This window comes from Lolium rigidum, chromosome 7 (genome assembly GCF_022539505.1).
Source record: "Lolium rigidum isolate FL_2022 chromosome 7, APGP_CSIRO_Lrig_0.1, whole genome shotgun sequence".
Classification (NCBI taxonomy): Eukaryota; Viridiplantae; Streptophyta; class Magnoliopsida; order Poales; family Poaceae; genus Lolium; species Lolium rigidum.
In genome coordinates, this window is record NC_061514.1 from 12,121,311 (window position 1) to 12,138,316 (window position 17,006).

Sequence of the window (17,006 nt, forward strand, 5' to 3'; positions counted from 1 at the left end):
TATATACGCCGGTCCGATCACCGCAAGGCGTACCCCGTGCTCCACTCTCCTCCACTCTCCCTCTACTCCCAAGATGGCGTTCTACGACGACGACGGCGCAGCCAACAACGGCTTCCCCGCCGGTCGCTCCACGCGTGGGAGGGGCACCTCCTCCACCAGGCGGGGTACCCCTGCCCGCCGGACACGAGGCCTCCCGGAGGCGGCTGGCGGCTAAGTGCTGGCGGCGTTCCAATCCCGCCACCGCCGCGGGTCCATGCCCTCGACGTCGCCATCGAGGAGGCGAGGATGACGATGACCGATGAGGAGCGCGCCGAGCCACGCCACCACCCCGACAACTACACGGCGTGGAACTCGTACTTCCTCCGGCGGTGGGAGCGGGAGCTGGCGGCCTACGACGGCCCGCCGCCTCCGCCTACGCGCAACAACGCCGCGGGCCGCCGACGGTGGTGGAGCGCGCCGGGCCGGACACTCGAGGCCGTCCTCGAGCACATCGAGGGCGGCAACTTCCGGTGCTCACGATGCCCCTCCATCGAGGGCATCGGCTAGCCGCCGCCGGGAAACGTCTGGCAGCCACGGCGCATGGCTGCCAGCTCGTCGGTCTTCGGATCGGCGCCGAGGTCATCCTTGGCGCCGGTGAAGAGGGAGGAGGCGACGTCGCCTTCGACGCCGGTGCGTGTCAAGAAGGAGCCGGCGTCTCCGCCGGCGACCGCAGGGCGCAGCAGCCGGCGCCCTCGTCATCCGAGAACGAGCCTTCCGCGCCGCAGAGCGGCCGGAAGAAGACAAAGAAAGAGGCCGCCGCAAGCCAGCCTCGCCGAGGACGAGGCGAAGCGCGCGGAGGACGCCGCGATGGCGGAGGCGATCGCCGTGTCGCTGCACGACATGGAGGAGGAGAAGCGCGCCGACGACGCCGCATCGGACCGGGCCAGGGCGCGACCGGGAGCGCGAGGAGGCGGAGCAGCGGCGGCGGCCGCCGGACCCGGCCGCCGCACGCCGACTCGCCGCCCGCGCCGCTCCAACCGCCAACGACGATGTCGCGCGGTGACCGCCGTCCTCGCGACACCTCCATCCGGCGTCGGCTGTCCCCGTCGTCGACCTCGAGTCCTCCGACGACGACCGGTACAAGCCATCCCCGGGGTGGGAGACGCCGGCCGTGGCAGCAGCAGCCGAGCCGCGCAGCCGAAGGCCAACGACGACGGCTCCGACGACGACGGCGGCGACTACACGGTGTTCTACCGCCATTTCGGCATGTAGAGCGCCGTGTTTTAAAATTAGCGTTTGAATTTCCTAGCCGAATTCGAAATATAGTCGAATTCGGCCTCTATGTATGAACTCCTCCCGTAATGTAATAAATATCATTAAATTTAGTCTATATTCACCCGTTTTTAGCCGTAGTTTGTCAAGTTTCCGTTTTTAAATTCGCATCGTCGACTTCGCCTGGGCACGCGGCTGGGAAACTACTACTCCCCACGCCAAATCTTCCTCCAATCCGGACGAAAATTTCGCCGGATTTAGGCGTGGGGAGCGCCAACGAGTGGGGATGCTCTGATGATCCAAATGTGAAGACGATCTTGTGGATGCATCCGGATGAAGTTTTGCTGGAAGAAGACTGAGAGTGGCATCATGACCCAACCCGAGCTCAAGATCCAAGTAGTTCAGTACTTCAGTTTGCTCTTTCCTGTTTTGCTAAGACACCAAGATGATAAAGACGGTTTCACTCGAGATGGACAAGCTTGTAGCTACACATACTTTTTCACGTTGTTGATATGTTTGCAAGTTTGGGTGTAGCTGATCTTATTGTAAATAAAAACTTGGATTTATGTCTGGCTCAGATTTGAACGGTTTGGAAAGATGATATTCATAGGCAATAATATTCCTTTCAATGATCTATCTAGCCAAGCAACAGTGATATCGTAAGGCTTTGCTTCGGCTGAATTGTTCAGTTAAATCAAAAAAAAAAAAGTGATGCCTGACAGTAACCATCCATGTATAGCCAAAGTCTTTGGATGAAATCAGGAAAGCCCTTCGTATATGGAGTTAAGGACAGATGTACTCCAGGAGACATCACGACATCACTGTTACCGCTCATATGAAAGCAAAGGCAGTAAACGGTACGAACAGAGCACACAGCTTAATCTCTTGTAGTTAAAAGTTGAGATGAACAAGGATAATCACTAATTAGCTTGACAAATATTCTTGAGAACATTACAAATGGGAGCGAGATATGTACAACGACGACTTCATCTAAGATAAGTAGTAGTACTGAACTTAAGAACCAATTCTACAAAAGCCATGTCTAGTTCAAATTTTGAATAAAGGTTTGCGGTGCACAGAGGCAGAAAAGCTCCAGGCAGCCGCATCCTTCTATTCACCGCCGTCTCGACGAGTTCATGCGGTGATGCGCTTAGCGAGGGTGCGCTTCAAGGCCTTCACAGTCAGCGGGCTGTTCTTGCTCTGTTAAATCAAAACAGAAGAGGTTAGTTGATCCATTATGGTTTTCCACTCAAATCTCAAGTAAAACGTAATATCTGCTGGGTAATTCAAGAAAAGCGCGGCACATAGCTCTCAGGTCAGTTCGATCATGCATATGACATGACTTCTCAAAACTGTCTACCTTGCATGAGATGAACACTAAATGCTGCAGAAAGAACAAACACAGTAAGGCAAAGTCATTACCGCTGAGCAAGTTCCAGCACGGATGTTGCAGACGGGGTAGTCCGGTGGGCAGCAGCTGGCATGGTCCTTGCAGCAGGTGGCGCCTTCAACCGGGCAGCAGCCCCATAACAGGCATTGGTTCCTGAAGCTGAACGCGCAGCAGCAGGTGCTGCCGGCCGGGCATGACTGGTTCTCGTCACAGACATGGTCAGGGGCAACTGGGGGAGGCGGTGTCGGTGGCGTGGGGGGTGTTGGAGATGGCTTGGGCGGGTTAGCACCATTCTTGGTAGGGTACGATGACATCATGGCAATCCCGCATTTCCCAGTGGTCACGTTGATGTTGCGCTCCATGCGGAGGTACCCAGCCTCTCCCCAGTTTGGACCCCATGAGTTGCGGACGATCCAGTAGTCCTTGCCGTTCTCAGTGCCATAGCCAACAGCAACCACACCATGGTCAAGTTGTGTGCCACACCTTCCACTGAAGACACCCTGTAATGTTGATCAAAGGGGACAGTTATCACCAGAATGAGCTAAACGTTGGATAAAAGTAAGCTGCTTGCTGCAGCAAGTTCACTTACCGACTGATAGAGCTGAAACTCTCGGCCACCAGCTTCGATGGCAACACTCACGGGCTGGTGAGCAACCGCCTTCTGCAACGATTTCTCATCATTTTCAGGGACATCTTCAAAGCCATCGATGCTCACCACCTTTGCATTTTTCTGAAAAATCAGATAAACCAGTTAGAACATCAGCAGCGAGAATCATCTGGATGCAGAGACAATATGAAGGAAGTAAAAAAAGAAATTACCCTGTTGATATCACATCTGCCGTCCAAGGCTTTGTAAGGGTAATCATCTTCAGTATCAACGCCACCGTTCTTTATGATGAAATCGAAGGCATCATCCATAAGCCCCCCATTGCAGCCATTGCTCTGCCCATTGGTGTCACACTCCACAAGCTCCTGCTCAGATAATGTGACCAGCTCACCAGTGACAATTTGGTTGATGCTTTCTACTGAGCTGATTGCAGAAAAGGCCCAGCAACTTCCTGCACACGTCCACAAAAACAATCCATCAGTCAACATCAAAATAACTTGAAAACAATTACAATTACACAAACTAATCAGTTCCTAGGATCGCCCCAATCAGAGTTATACTCACTTATCCCATCTATAGGTGCCAAATATAACAGGAAGGGTGCACCAACCCCTCAAAACCAGTTTAACTACATCAATTTCCTGTCATGACATTGGTTTGCTCATATTCCCCATGGTCCAATATCAAGGGCAGGGGACATAATGAGTAGATCAGCACCATACCACATACTACTAACAGCATAATTACCATACAGAACAATCTGTACAGAGGCACTAAAAAGCTTAAAATAGTTGTGATTAAACATTGCGAGATCTTGTTAACCTAGTTGGTTGGTGGTATAAGTCACTCACGATGATCAGCTGGTCAGCAGTATACTTGACTGACAGATACACCAAATTACAATAATTTCAGTTACATGGAAACAAACAAAAATCAACCCAAAAAGGCGGCCACAAATCAGGAAAACAATTTTGGAGCGAAGCTCGGGTGTCTGGAAGCAAGGAAACCACACGGCGCAAGGCAGCTCCAGGAATCGCCTGCTATTAATTCCTCACCAAGTCAAAGCGGCGCGACTGGCAGCCATTGCTTCCTTCTTAAGGAAGGTATATGAAAAACAAACCAGCAATTAAACTATGCAACTAACCTAGCCCGTACGTGATTTTTTTTCAGCAACCCCCAGAATTCAATTTCATAGCACACCGGTTGCAGTGTTGCACCGCTACCATGATCGATTTGGGATCTATAAGAACTAGGGTAAAACTGACGCAGGCTAGATCCGATATTGCCGTTAACAGAGCAGGGGATCGATCGCATCTAATCTAATCTAGGCATGAAAAACTACTCAACAGCAAAATCGCTCGAGAGTGAGGAGAGATTGTTACTCACCGCATTGGCCCTGGTTCTTGACGGCGGCGACGGCGCCCTTCGCCCTCCAATCGACGGCCTCGGGCAGCTCCTCAACCCCATCGTGGCGATACCTCTCGCCCACCACGCGGCCCACCCTCTCAGCGGCGCCCTTCACCCCGAGGAACGCCGCCCGGAACTCGGCGTTGGTGAGATCCGCGAACCGGTTCATCCCGAGCCGGAACCCCTCCTGGCCCGCGGCGGCGCGCGCGTTGTGGGCGTCGACGAAGCGGAGGTTGTCCCAGAAGACGCGGAAGCGGTCGACGAGCGCGTTGGAGTTGCGCGGGGGGCCCGAGCCGCCGCCGTTCTCGGCGAGCCAGAGGTCGTAGACGGCCCGGGCCTCCGCCTCGGTGCGCTCCTCCAGGCCCCGCGTGCCGTGCGCCTCGTTGTAGGAGATGATCGACATGTCCGCGGCGGAGGCGGCGAGGGCGGTGGCGGCCAGGAGGACGAGCAGCAGGGCCGCCGCGGCGGCGGCGCGTGCCATGGTGGCGGTGGAGAGGGGCGTCGCTCTCGCGAGAGGGACGAGATACTTTTTCGAGTTTTTTCTTGTTCGTGATTTCGATGGGTGTGTGTTGAGGGGTTGGGTGCGGGTCGGATTTATAGATGGGGGCTCGGTCGGTTTGGGGTCGGGGAAAAGAGTCCTGGGTGGGCAGGAAGGTGCGGTTTTGGTGTTGTTTTCTTAATTCTAATTCAAACTCGAATTATTTGTTTAAGCTGATTCTGATTCTAATCCTGCATGTCAGAAGAATCTAATCCTGACTATGCACGGCCTGTCTGTCTAGAATATTGGTCGGATCGGATAAGGACTCTGATCCACGGCCACATCACCATGGTCGATCGAGGCCGTGGATCAAGCGTGGACGGGGGAGATCTCTGCATTATCATTTGGTATTTTTTTGTATACTACGAGTAGCAAAAAAGAACAAATTAAAATATATCGTGTGTTTTTTCGCGAGACTATTTTTTACACATGTCATAAAAATTTCATTTTCATGAAACTTGGCGTGCACACATAGAATGTCAAGATGTATACACAAAATTTTTGATTGATTTTTTTTTTGAAGATTCAAAATGATTTTCCTATGGCACAAGCAGATGCACCAAGATTAAAAGTAGATTTTAAAAAAGTACTTTCTCCGCACATAAAAAAGATGTTAGAGGTTTATTTAAATATAGATCTATACATTAAAAAGATCTAAATATATTTAATTTAGATAAACTTATGACCTATTTTTATATACTATAGACAGAGGTAATACTACTCCAACAGATATACCCGTATATTTGTGTATCACAGTGAACGTGAAGGCTGGGCGAAAATCCAAAGATCGCACACTTAAATGCGCCTAGAGGCGAAAATCCAGAGATCGCACACCAATAAGTAGCTCTCTACCTATAACGAGGATTTGGGATTATCATTACTTTCATAGGATTTTGGACGGTTAGACTAATATTATTACTTTCATAGGAATAAATAATTGATTCAGATGATTGAATTTTTCTAATTACTTTTTTGCACAATATTTAATAGGAAATTTTGCTTTTAATGCAAGCACACGCCTTTCTTTTTTCTGGCGGATGGACCGCGCGTGTCAATTTGGGGTGGAGGGGTGGGGAGAACAGACGAGTCTCGACCATTTGATCGATGTGTGTGAATGGTTAAGATGTAATTTTCCTTCCAAGTTCTCTCTTTTATAAGTAGTGGAGATGAAAAATGAAAGAGTGTTGTTCATAATTAACAAATAAAATGAGATGAGATTGACTACTCCCCCTTCTCTTTATGGCCTGCCAATGCTCATATGTGATCAATCGAACCCTCCTACAGGGCGTTTGGAAATGTGGCTTTCAAAGACTTCAATGTACATATGCTGAAACTCCTCACATGTTCCCGCCTCGGGCTGTGGCTGAACCAATTCACTCTTAAATTCTCCTTCGTGGTTACTGAGGTCGTCAGAACGCTCTATCTCAACGACCACGTTGTGCTTGACCACACAACAGTCATCACCATGTTCTAGTTGGATAATGAATAATAGCCCATTGAGTTTGGAGCACACCAAATACCCACTCCACATCTTTCATGCATACTTATCTTGCCTCTGGGCAAACCTCTTAGTTTTCTCTACATCAGGTTTGCGGACAATCTTCACAAGTGTGATCCGGTCAAGATAGAGACTATCGGCAAGCAAGATAGTATGGCTTGTCGTATGCTTTTCCATTGGTCTCATAGTTCACCGCAGGAGCAATGTTTTTTAGAAGCCATTCGAATAATGCAGAGCGACAGAGCACATTAACGTCAGCGTGGGAGCGGTGGGAAGTGGCGGGGTGGCGATGTTGCCCTAGGATTGCAAATAAGGGAAGGGGCACGATTTCGATCTGTTGTATTTCGTTGTCCCTGGCAGGCCAGACCCGATAGGTCACGCGAGCTGACCGCGCTAACGCGATCGCGATGCAAATTAGGGTTACGAATGCGGTTCGATGGACAGACATACCCATTTTTTTTTCCTTGGAAAGACGGACCCTAAACCCTAAACTACCGCTTTGCTCTTGTTTTCATCATGCCGCTGGAAATGGTCCTACCGCGATGGAGCGAGAGCACGATCCGTCAAAGCTGGGGCACAAAGCACGGTTTACTCCATCCGTCCACAAATAAGTGTGCATGCAGGTTTTTGAGATAAATTATGAAGTGAAGTAAAAATACATTGGTAACATGCATCTATTCTCTTTAATTCTTTCACTTTCAGTAAGTTAAGTGCATGTAAAAAAATAAGAAGAATATGCGTTTAATATTATTGGGTTTGATTTCTGTGTTTGAAAAAGAAGCAATTAAAATACATTTAAAAGATATGAGTACTCTCTTTGTGGATAAAATTTAGAGCTAAATGTATACTTATTTAAGGACGGAGGAAGTAGCTGACTGGTCACGGCCGTAGAGTCGCCGACGCGCACGCCGGCCATTCGACCGACCGTTAGACGCTTTTCAAGAACGGCGAACCGTTTCTATCGTGCACCCGTTCCGGCTAAGAAAGCCGTCAACAACGATGAGCTAGCAACCGCCTACGGTGGTCGGCAGGGGGCAGCGCAGCCCCCAACGGAATCTAGGAGCCTCCGTCCTTTTCCTTAGCCGGAAAGGAATATGCAGATGCGGTGCGGCTGGCTGCTCCGCCGCCGCCGGTGCCCGTGAACTTCCTCGCCGCGAAACGGCGGGTACGTAGCTACGGACTGCGGCGCGCTGGCCCCCGATGGTTGGAACGGCAGTGACGTGCGTGCTCGCGCCGGTGAACGTTCTCGCCGCAAACAGTGCACACGGTGACCGCTCGGTATGGCTCTAGCTCCTCGGGAACCGGAGGGGCAGCCCGCCCGTGCCGGAAACATGGACGGACGGACGGCCGGGCCACCGTTTCCTTGCCAAGTTGAACATCCATCCAACTTGTTGAATTGGAAGAATAATCAAATTGATCAGACACGCAGTGACGCAATCCTACGGATTCCACTAGAGCCCGTAGCTTTCCGTTCCGTCCGTTGCTTCGTCCGAGGGGTTAAACGCGCGCGCCGCTCTGCCACTGCCACACCACACAGGTTCCTTGCGTATCCTCCCTGACTGTAGCGTAGCCTAGCTAGATTCGCAGGCAGTTATCCTACACATCGGTGCATGTTTTCTTTCGCCGGCCAAATCATGGGCACGGCACGCACGAACGTGGTTGATGGTTCGGGCAGCGTACCGACCGACCGTGCCTAGGGGCATCCTATGCATTTCGGTCACCAAATATGATCATCTGTTGGATCGAGCCGTTGATACAAAAGTGGCTGAAAAGGCACGAGTGAGTGACTATTTGCGTCTAGGGTATTTCCAGCGGGCCGAGGCAATTTATTATTTCAAATGTCACGTTTTTTAATGGTCATTAACGTTCCGTTGAGGCATGGCACCGTATATTACCGGTTCTCGCGCGAGGGCGGTAGGTTCACGCGCACAGCCGATCGATTGGCATGCGTGGCCGCTGTTTCGCACACGGGGAAACCGAATACTAGTTCCCACCTTGATGTGGCTATAATATGAGTGCCGCTGCCACAACAACGACAAACCCTACCTACGATCTCCATGGCCGACCACGAAAGCATCTGAAGTTGCGTTATCGCCATGGCTCGCGCCCCACTATCTAGAAGATCCAGACAGATCGCATCGTTCAAGGCGAAGCAGACCGCCGCCTATGCCCGTGAGGACGAGCTCTACGGCCCCCACGGGGAGGGCATTGGGGAGGCGGCGGCGCGTATGGTCGTCGCGTTGGAGAGCGGGGGGCGTCCCTCAGGTTGCTCCATCGGCGAGCAACGCCGAAAGCCAGGCGGGCAATGCCAGTCTCGCCGAGGCGAGGGCGCATCTCCAGAAGTCGCAGCCTGCACATCATGGGGCCCCAATCCGCGAACGTTAATGGCCAAAAAATATACAGTTTGCGTCAGGTCGAAAATGCCAGAAGGACCACTAGCCAGATACACACCAAACGCTACGTACTGCCAGCCTAATCGACTCCATGTTCATTTTCCGTGAAAAAGCTTCTATTTTAAGAATGCACGGTGGTTATTGGCCAGGGCCGACAGGAACCTCTGATCATTTGCTAGGTGAAGGGTATCTCGAGTGGACCAAGCACTACACTATAGAGTATGCCTTTGGATAAAGTGCGGCGCTGCTTATTTTCTCCTAAAAAATAATTTTTTTGCGACTGGCCCTATCCACGACAGGACGCCGCTTCAGCGATAGGATGAGAAAGCCTTAAAAGTTATTTCTCACAAGAGAGAAAATTTCTTTCTTGTACATTGCTTGACACTATTGTTCTCCTCAAAAGTCATTTCAAATGCTTGAGAACATAGTACTCCCTCCGATTCATATTAATTGACTCCAATATGGATATATCTAGAACTAAAATATGTCTAGATACATTCATATTAGAGTCAATTAATATGAACCGGAGGGAGTATATAGAAATACTTAATGAAGAAAGCACATGTTGCCGCCCTACACAGTCCATCAAAATCTCATCTTCTTTCTTCATCTTTGCTTTGCCTGTGGGCTGTGTCACTGCTTTACAAAATGTATGTAAAGCTCAAAAGCAACATTTGACATTGAGTTAGTATAGTGGAGATCACGCACCAAAGAGCCTTTCCCCTTCCTCACCAAGGAACATTGTCGGAGTCTGGGCTGTCGCTAAGCAACCCCTTCTAGTCCTTTTAATCTTTGTTTATGTGCTGAACTCCACATTCACATCAACAAAAGATGAAAAGACTACTTTCACAAGTCTTACTCACACGTTCGCAGCATTATTCCCATGACATTTTCATGGATTTCGTCGGATAGTACAGAGGACCCCCACAGCAAACGGAGAAAGTACATGTCAAACAACGAGGCCCGGAGGTCTCTATTTGCCACACAAACGAACGTGAAGGGGGAACCATAACCAGTGCGAATCTGAAAATTTGCAAACAGACTGAACCTTTTGTGAAACCAAAAGCTTCAGGTAACTGATTACCGTATACATATATTGCACTGTTCACAAGTGAGGTTTCACCACCAGAAATCAGCTGTATGTAAAACCCCACGGAAACCTGCTAATTAATCTGCCAACACCATCATTCATCCCATTCTCCCAATCATACCGCTAGAATAGTAGACAACAATCATACGGTACGGCATTCAGCTAGAACAGTGCAGTTCTAGCAAAGGCAAGTCAGGCATCTCTTGAAAACTTATGCCTGGGTTTCCATACGTCAGAGTGCGGTCACCGTTAAAAGGTGGTTCATATGCAGAGAGCTCCTAGATCTGGTAGGGGTACCGTAGACTTGCGCTCCTTGACGGGTGCTGCTTCAGGTTCTTTCTTCTTTTGCTTCTTCCCTTTCTGAGCCTTCCCTTGGCCACCTTTGGTCCTGATAGGTGTCAAGTACATACAAAAAGGCATTATAAGTGTATATTTCATCACACTTCAACATCATACCAACAAAAAACAGGGCCTTGTTACTTGAACGTAAATATTTAACTTATCTTAACCACCAAAATGAGCTCTGTAAAGAGGGCTGGAAAATATTCTCACTATTCATATATGAGATAAGACTAAGAACTTTCCCCTTTTTTTCCCATTATAAACCACTATTTGAAATACATGAACTGTACAAAACAGAACAGATATGCTGCGTGCAAGAACATTCACAATGTTGCTTTTATCTAGAAGAGATTATCTGAAGAATATTTGCCATGGAAGCAACAGGAAAGAAGCTCATAAGTAGCAAAGAATATGCTAAAAGACTAAGAGAGGATGAGAACATCAAAAGTCATACCGTGGAGGTGCTTTTGACGCTACAGCCGTGGCTAAACTACAAGAAGCCTTGTGCTTCTTTGCAGATCCACAAGAGCACTCCTTGGAATTGGACTTATCCTGTACAAAAGAACAAGAGATAATTCTCATTACCATTCTTCGCCTTTCTAGTCTCAACATGGTGGAACAATGCGGGGCAGTTCAACACTGGGAACATCAGTTAAGAAGTGCCCGCATGATAGTTACCTTCTTAGCATGTGAACTTTTGGATTTCTGAACTGTTTCATCTTTACTAGAACAGCTTTCTTCTTCCTTGTGGTAATTTATTTGGTTCCCATTCTGGGATGTGCTAAGCTCATCTTCTACAAAATATAAAGCCTATGAGCATCCAGCAATTATGACAGTAAATGAACGAGCAAATATTGGAGGCTATTGTACCTAGGACACTTAATGTGTGCTAAGCTCATCTTCTACAAAATATGATGTGCTAACTGCTAAGCTCATATTCTACAAAATATGATGCACTAAGCTCATCTTCTACAAAATATAAAGCCTATGGGCTTTCCGCATCCAACTGTTCTTCAATAGATTTATTCAAGAATCCAGAACATTCCAGCATGATAAAATAAAAAAAATCATAAAATTCCTATGTTAGATTTTTTTTTAAAAAAACTTGGAGGCTATTGTACCTAGCACACTTAACATCTTATTAGTGCACGATCAGAATTAATTAACTCAGTTTTTTCTAGATACACAACACATTAAAACGTGTCCAGATTACAAAGCAAGGAAGTAGTGTTTATCAAAGTCTATACTACATTCTCTCTTAGATAATATATCACCCAAATTTATATTCACAACAACCAGCAATTTAGTAGCAAAAAAAAAAGTCTACATTGGACAGTGCAGGCCTTTCTTGTTATCGCATACAACTCAGCACAGATATACTACAAATTATATGGATGCTGATTGTTGACTAACATATCGACTACCTTTAACAATTCCAGCAGAACGAATAGGAAATGCATCCAAATTCCAAAAGAGAAAAAGTAGCATATTTTGGCAAGAATACATGGATGCTTCAACTTTCCCACAAATCAGTTCACAGTTTTGTGTTCAAAATGGTTCTACAAAAAGAGTGCAGTGTTCAAAATGATTCCACAACATGAGGACCCAGAACATCTACATGCTATATCACCCGATATAGCTAGGTTAGTACTCCTACCTAATACTTGCCTGTCATCTACACAATTAAGACCTCTGTGAATAAGACTATAAGACACATGCTTCCAACAGAAAGCGAACTAGTTCATATTTTAGGAAGAAGCCAAGAACACTGCAACAAGATTAGACTCTGAAAACTGAGCTAATGTTATCTTCAAAAGAGTGCAAATTTCACACCAAAAGCCATCAGTTCTCATACGGAGCCTTCAGCAAAGATGGGGATAACATTTACTAGAAGTACCCCCAATTCCGGTTTGCTACTAGTAACCAAAATTCACAGATTGGTCATTACTTTGCAAAGTACAATAAACACACATGGACGGATAAAACTGTTGGGAAAACAGAGAGGTATTTAGTAAATTCGTGGTAGTTAAAGCTTACCCTTGCACGCATAGTCCATATAAAGATCTTCATCCACATTATCAGAACACATTGCAACTAGTTCAGCTATCATGTACTCAACAGCAGCATCAACATCACCATCAAATTCCCCCAAAACCTGCATGATCAATTGATCATTACTAATGACATCAACAGACAGTGATTGCTAAGATCAATCTAAAGCAAGTTAACAAATGCGATGTCAAAATGACGATTAATCATACAACCCATACATGTTCAGCTACAGTGGCATCAGAACATCCAGTTCCATCCATGACCCGTTTAACCGATCTATCGTCATAGGTTGACCTGTTCGAAGATTTCTTTAGGTCTTTTGCTTTTGTTTGAGCACTATTGCTTGTGCTGGCTACATTGGCATCTGTCTGTAAGATTATGACAGAAAAAGAAATAGACGTAAGCAAACATTGTCCTTCCAGAACAGAACGGAGCTGAACTGTTTACAACTTTCACAGTGAAAATACCTTGATAACAACTGGCATTGCAGGGCCTTGGCATGGATCTTCAGTCAGTCTGACACTGTTGTAGTGCTCACCGTGATGATACGATCTGCATTGACAACAAATTAGAAGTTGCAAGAGAACCATGTTTACTACCATCGACACTAACATATTAGTTACATATCGTATAATATATCAACTTACAAATGAACCATATTGCTGGCTTCACGACCAGAAAAGTTATTTATGTACCATCGTGGTGAGTTAAGCTGTAAAACAAACAGCAATGATACAAATATCAATAAAATGTACAATATGTAAATGAATCTAACCAAAAAGAATGAATATCGAAGGACATACAAGTGACCTACTAATCTATAGATAGACTAGCGGTGATATAGCATAAATGGTCCGAGTGCATTATTATGCCATCCATATATCAATAATCAGAAGGAAGGCTTGCATTGAAAATTACCATGTGAATGCATATGTTCCTGTTGGTGACAAGAGAGCCCGCCTGCAACTCCATATTGCCAGCCCAAGTCCCATCCTTCATCATAGAGTCACAGTATTCATCGAACGGCACCTCATCCTCGATGAAGGGCTCAAACTCCTCACGGTGTTCCTGCACACAATAAGGATGTACCACCAACAATTCAGCATCGTGTCTAATCAGTCCCGCCTAGTCCGGATGAAATCCTAACTGACATTACAATTTACAAGGAGATTCCTATGCAAAAATAGGCTGTATCAATCTCTTACCACGATGTAGTGCACAACCATCTCCCGGTACTTCATGTGCTTCTCTTCATCGCCCTCAAGCTGGTCACCCATTGCCCTGCAGACTACGATGAGTAGTCATGTAACTCAAAAAACAGCATACATACCCACAGCAGCAGAACTGCCCCACCCTCCGGGTACAAAAAAAAAAAAGAACTAAATCCCCCCTCTTTTTTCCGGAGACGAGCAAGAGTCTGATAGAATCCAAGTCAAGAAGAGGGGTTCCTAAACCTGAAGAAGCAGTTGCCATCGGCGGTGACCTCGACTATCTTGACCCCAATGGAGTCCAGCTGCGCCCTGAACTCCGACATGTCGGCCTTCTTCCCCAACTTCTTTACCTGAAGATCAATCGGAAAAACAACGAGCTTCACTCCCCGGTCCTAATTTCGATCAAACACGGGAAGTAAGGGATCGATCGAAGCGTAGTTTTTGGTGTTTACTGCATCGCGCTGCTTCGGCTTGCGGGCCTTGGACGCCGCGGCTGCCTTCTTCTTGCCCGCCATCGCGCTGCGCTTCCTCGCAGTATGCTAGAGAAATCGGCGGCGGCGGCGGACGGCGCGATGGGAGGGAGTAGAGCTATCGAACTCTGCCGGAGACGGGGGAGAGGGATCGGAGGGGAAAAGGAGTAGGAAAATAAGCAGGGAGCCGAAAGGATCAGCCTGGGCCGCCTCGTGGGCTTGAATAATGGCACAACAATTATGGGCCGGGCGGGTCTGAAAGGGCCTATTCCATGGCCGTGGGCCGTTGAGCTGGGTTGTGCTCGTCCGTGCCGGAGCCCCGCGCCGCCGCCGGCAGAAACCCCACCCCCGTTTCGACCGCAGCTCGAAAGCGCAGGAGCTCTACTTCCTCGTCGGCGTCCTCCTCCCCTCCATCTACCCTACTAGCCCGGAGCGGAGATCCATCCGGGCGCGCGAGTCCTTCTTCTCTGGTGTAAGGAAGCCCTAGCTTTGCTGTTCCTTATACGCGCCAAGATTTCTGCGACAGATTCGGTTCTACCGGTCCTGTTGCTAGGCGCAATCCGTGGTAGTATCGCTGTAAAAAAATTGAGCCATTTTCTTCTGCAGGGAAACCTAGGTAGATATACAGCAGGTGACAAGAAATGGCAGCATTCCTCAGGTCAAAGTGTTCGTCAGGTACTGCTCGTCTGACTGAGCCTTCTCGTTTTAACCTTGGCATTATGAATTTGCTGCTCAGTTCTCGTGCCACTCGTTTACGATGGGACGCGTGGTAGTAGTTGGCTGCTGATTGCAGTAAATGAGTTTCAGTTAATATGGAATTCAGCAATCCAACATGGTGTATCAAAACCATGGAGAAAAATCTTGGCTACTACTTGAACCTTTTTCTGAATGGGATCTGCTAGTCGTACCTTAGTCAGTCCAAACTTCAGATTCCGTGTTTGCCTGAAAATTTTAACTGCTATAGCTTATAGGAATATGGACCTATGGTGATTATGGTTAATTCATATAACATAAATGCTTAAGGAACTACCATAATTTTTTTCTGAAAGCTATAGCAGTTACATCTACTTTTGTCCTGTTTTTTTTTTCTTTTCATTTTGGATTTTAAACAGATAAAGTTAGCTTGATATGCTTAACTAGAAGATAACTTTAAATAAAATTATAGAATTTATTGAACTTTTTTTATTTCTCTAATTAGCAAATGCATTTTGGTGCTGCAATGTGATGCTTAGCAAAATCACATGATCTAAATGTTTTATTTATTTATGTAGTTGGCCGTACTTTGATGGGAAGCCTTGGAAACAATATGTATGGGGGTGTTAACAGCTCTATTGAAGCAGTGACTAGACCATCTCGTTCTGATGCTGTCTGCCAGGTATTGCAGTATTGCTGCTTCCTTCAACCACAAATGTTAAATTAACGCCCCCTCACGTCTAATTTGTTATTAGTCATAAATCATCATGCCCTTTTTTGATCCATTTGGTAATTTGTTCAAGCGAGGTGTGTTTCTTTTATTTTGTTCCAATGATATCCATGATCCGGTATTAACTAGGTAGTTTGTTATATCATTGAATGGCCTGTATTAATACTGTTGTCAAGATCCAGGAAATTTCTTCAGTTAACTTAGTTGTCTACAATTGATTACAGGCTAGATTCGATGACTTATTGAAGTACATGTTTCGGAGTTTTCCTTACGAGACATTCTTTAAGCATTTTTCATTGCTTCTGTTGTAGCAGAACAGAAGATAGCCATAAAATAAGAGATTGAAACGAAGTTTGTGAAGAAAAAATTATCTACATAACCTGTTTGCAAAGCTAACAAGATAACTGCTAGAAGTGGAATGTGTAGTTTTCTTGAGGTGCTTGTTTATCGAACCACAAATGCTTTCCAATGATAAATGTGGTGACATGTGTTTCTATTCTGGGTTCAGCAAATCAGAACATTCATCCAGATGAGAACAAACCTCAAGGTGGTAGACAATTCTGGAGCCAAGCGGGTTATGTGCATACAGTCCCTTAGGGGGAAGAAAGGAGCAAGGCTTGGGGACATGATCATCGGTTCTGTCAAGGAAGCGCAACCTCGCGGTAAGGTCAAGAAAGGAGATGTGGTATATGGAGTGGTTGTCCGTGCTGCCATGAAAAAGGGGCGCAGCGATGGCAGCGAGGTCCAGTTCGACGACAATGCGATTGTCATCGTGAACAACAAGGGGGAACTGATTGGCACACGCGTCTTTGGTCCTGTTCCGCATGAGCTCAGGAAGAAGAAGCATCTGAAGATCCTTGCATTGGCTGAGCACATAGTTTGAGGAATCTATATGCTTAGTTATATCTATCTCCCTGTTAGTTCTGCAGAATGAAATGGAAATCTCCAAGATTGTCCATGGGTTGTTTTGGTAGTCTCTTGCTGTTAGTGTATTTTACCTTTCTTTGGTTATTTCTGTTTGCAATAATCTGTACTCTAAAAGGAGAATCTGCACCGATTGAACTGTAGTGAATCACCTACAAACTAGACGAGGACTTGTACCGTGTGTCCACATTATAATCACCTGCAAACTAGACGAGGTCTTGCACGTCTTTGTTTGCAATAATCTCGACTCTAAAGGGAGAATGTACACCGATTGAGCTGTAGTGAATTGTTTACAAAATAGAAGAGGACTTACTATGTGTCCACATTATAATCTGTTCGTTCTTTTATGTTCAGTACATGGTAACCTGACTCTATTTTAAGATCACTAAACTTCCGAATCATATTAGTTA

At 46.8% G+C, this 17,006-nt stretch overlaps 3 protein-coding genes across 5 annotated transcripts; 1 reads left to right on the plus strand and 2 right to left on the minus strand.

Annotated features, from left to right (window-relative positions):
- Positions 1 to 2,108: 2,108 nt before the first annotated feature.
- LOC124672737 (oryzain beta chain-like) lies at positions 2,109 to 5,136 on the minus strand. The gene is made up of 5 exons (XM_047208911.1): positions 4,635 to 5,136; positions 3,461 to 3,699; positions 3,231 to 3,371; positions 2,674 to 3,141; positions 2,109 to 2,451 (listed from the first exon to the last, which is right to left on the minus strand). The coding sequence occupies exons 1-5, from the start codon at positions 5,134 to 5,136 to the stop codon at positions 2,386 to 2,388; spliced, it is 1,416 nt and encodes a 471-aa protein (XP_047064867.1). The 3' UTR covers positions 2,109 to 2,385.
- A 5,002-nt stretch (positions 5,137 to 10,138) lies between these two features.
- On the minus strand, positions 10,139 to 14,344 carry LOC124676211 (OVARIAN TUMOR DOMAIN-containing deubiquitinating enzyme 7-like). Of its 3 annotated transcripts, none has more exons than XM_047212282.1 (11): positions 14,232 to 14,344; positions 14,023 to 14,129; positions 13,774 to 13,849; positions 13,487 to 13,636; positions 13,216 to 13,280; positions 13,036 to 13,120; positions 12,787 to 12,936; positions 12,554 to 12,671; positions 11,195 to 11,310; positions 10,971 to 11,068; positions 10,139 to 10,562 (listed from the first exon to the last, which is right to left on the minus strand). In XM_047212282.1, the coding sequence occupies exons 1-11, from the start codon at positions 14,292 to 14,294 to the stop codon at positions 10,436 to 10,438; spliced, it is 1,155 nt and encodes a 384-aa protein (XP_047068238.1). In that variant the 5' UTR covers positions 14,295 to 14,344; the 3' UTR covers positions 10,139 to 10,435. The 3 variants fall into 3 exon arrangements, with proteins under 3 accessions (XP_047068238.1, XP_047068239.1, XP_047068240.1); XM_047212283.1 differs by having other exon boundaries at positions 13,774 to 13,856; XM_047212284.1 differs by lacking the exon at positions 14,232 to 14,344 and having other exon boundaries at positions 13,774 to 13,833; positions 14,023 to 14,123.
- A 241-nt stretch (positions 14,345 to 14,585) lies between these two features.
- LOC124676867 (50S ribosomal protein HLP, mitochondrial-like) lies at positions 14,586 to 16,894 on the plus strand. The gene is made up of 4 exons (XM_047212888.1): positions 14,586 to 14,721; positions 14,856 to 14,924; positions 15,521 to 15,624; positions 16,181 to 16,894. The coding sequence occupies exons 2-4, from the start codon at positions 14,891 to 14,893 to the stop codon at positions 16,553 to 16,555; spliced, it is 513 nt and encodes a 170-aa protein (XP_047068844.1). The 5' UTR covers positions 14,586 to 14,721; positions 14,856 to 14,890; the 3' UTR covers positions 16,556 to 16,894.
- The last annotated feature ends 112 nt before the right edge of the window (positions 16,895 to 17,006 follow it).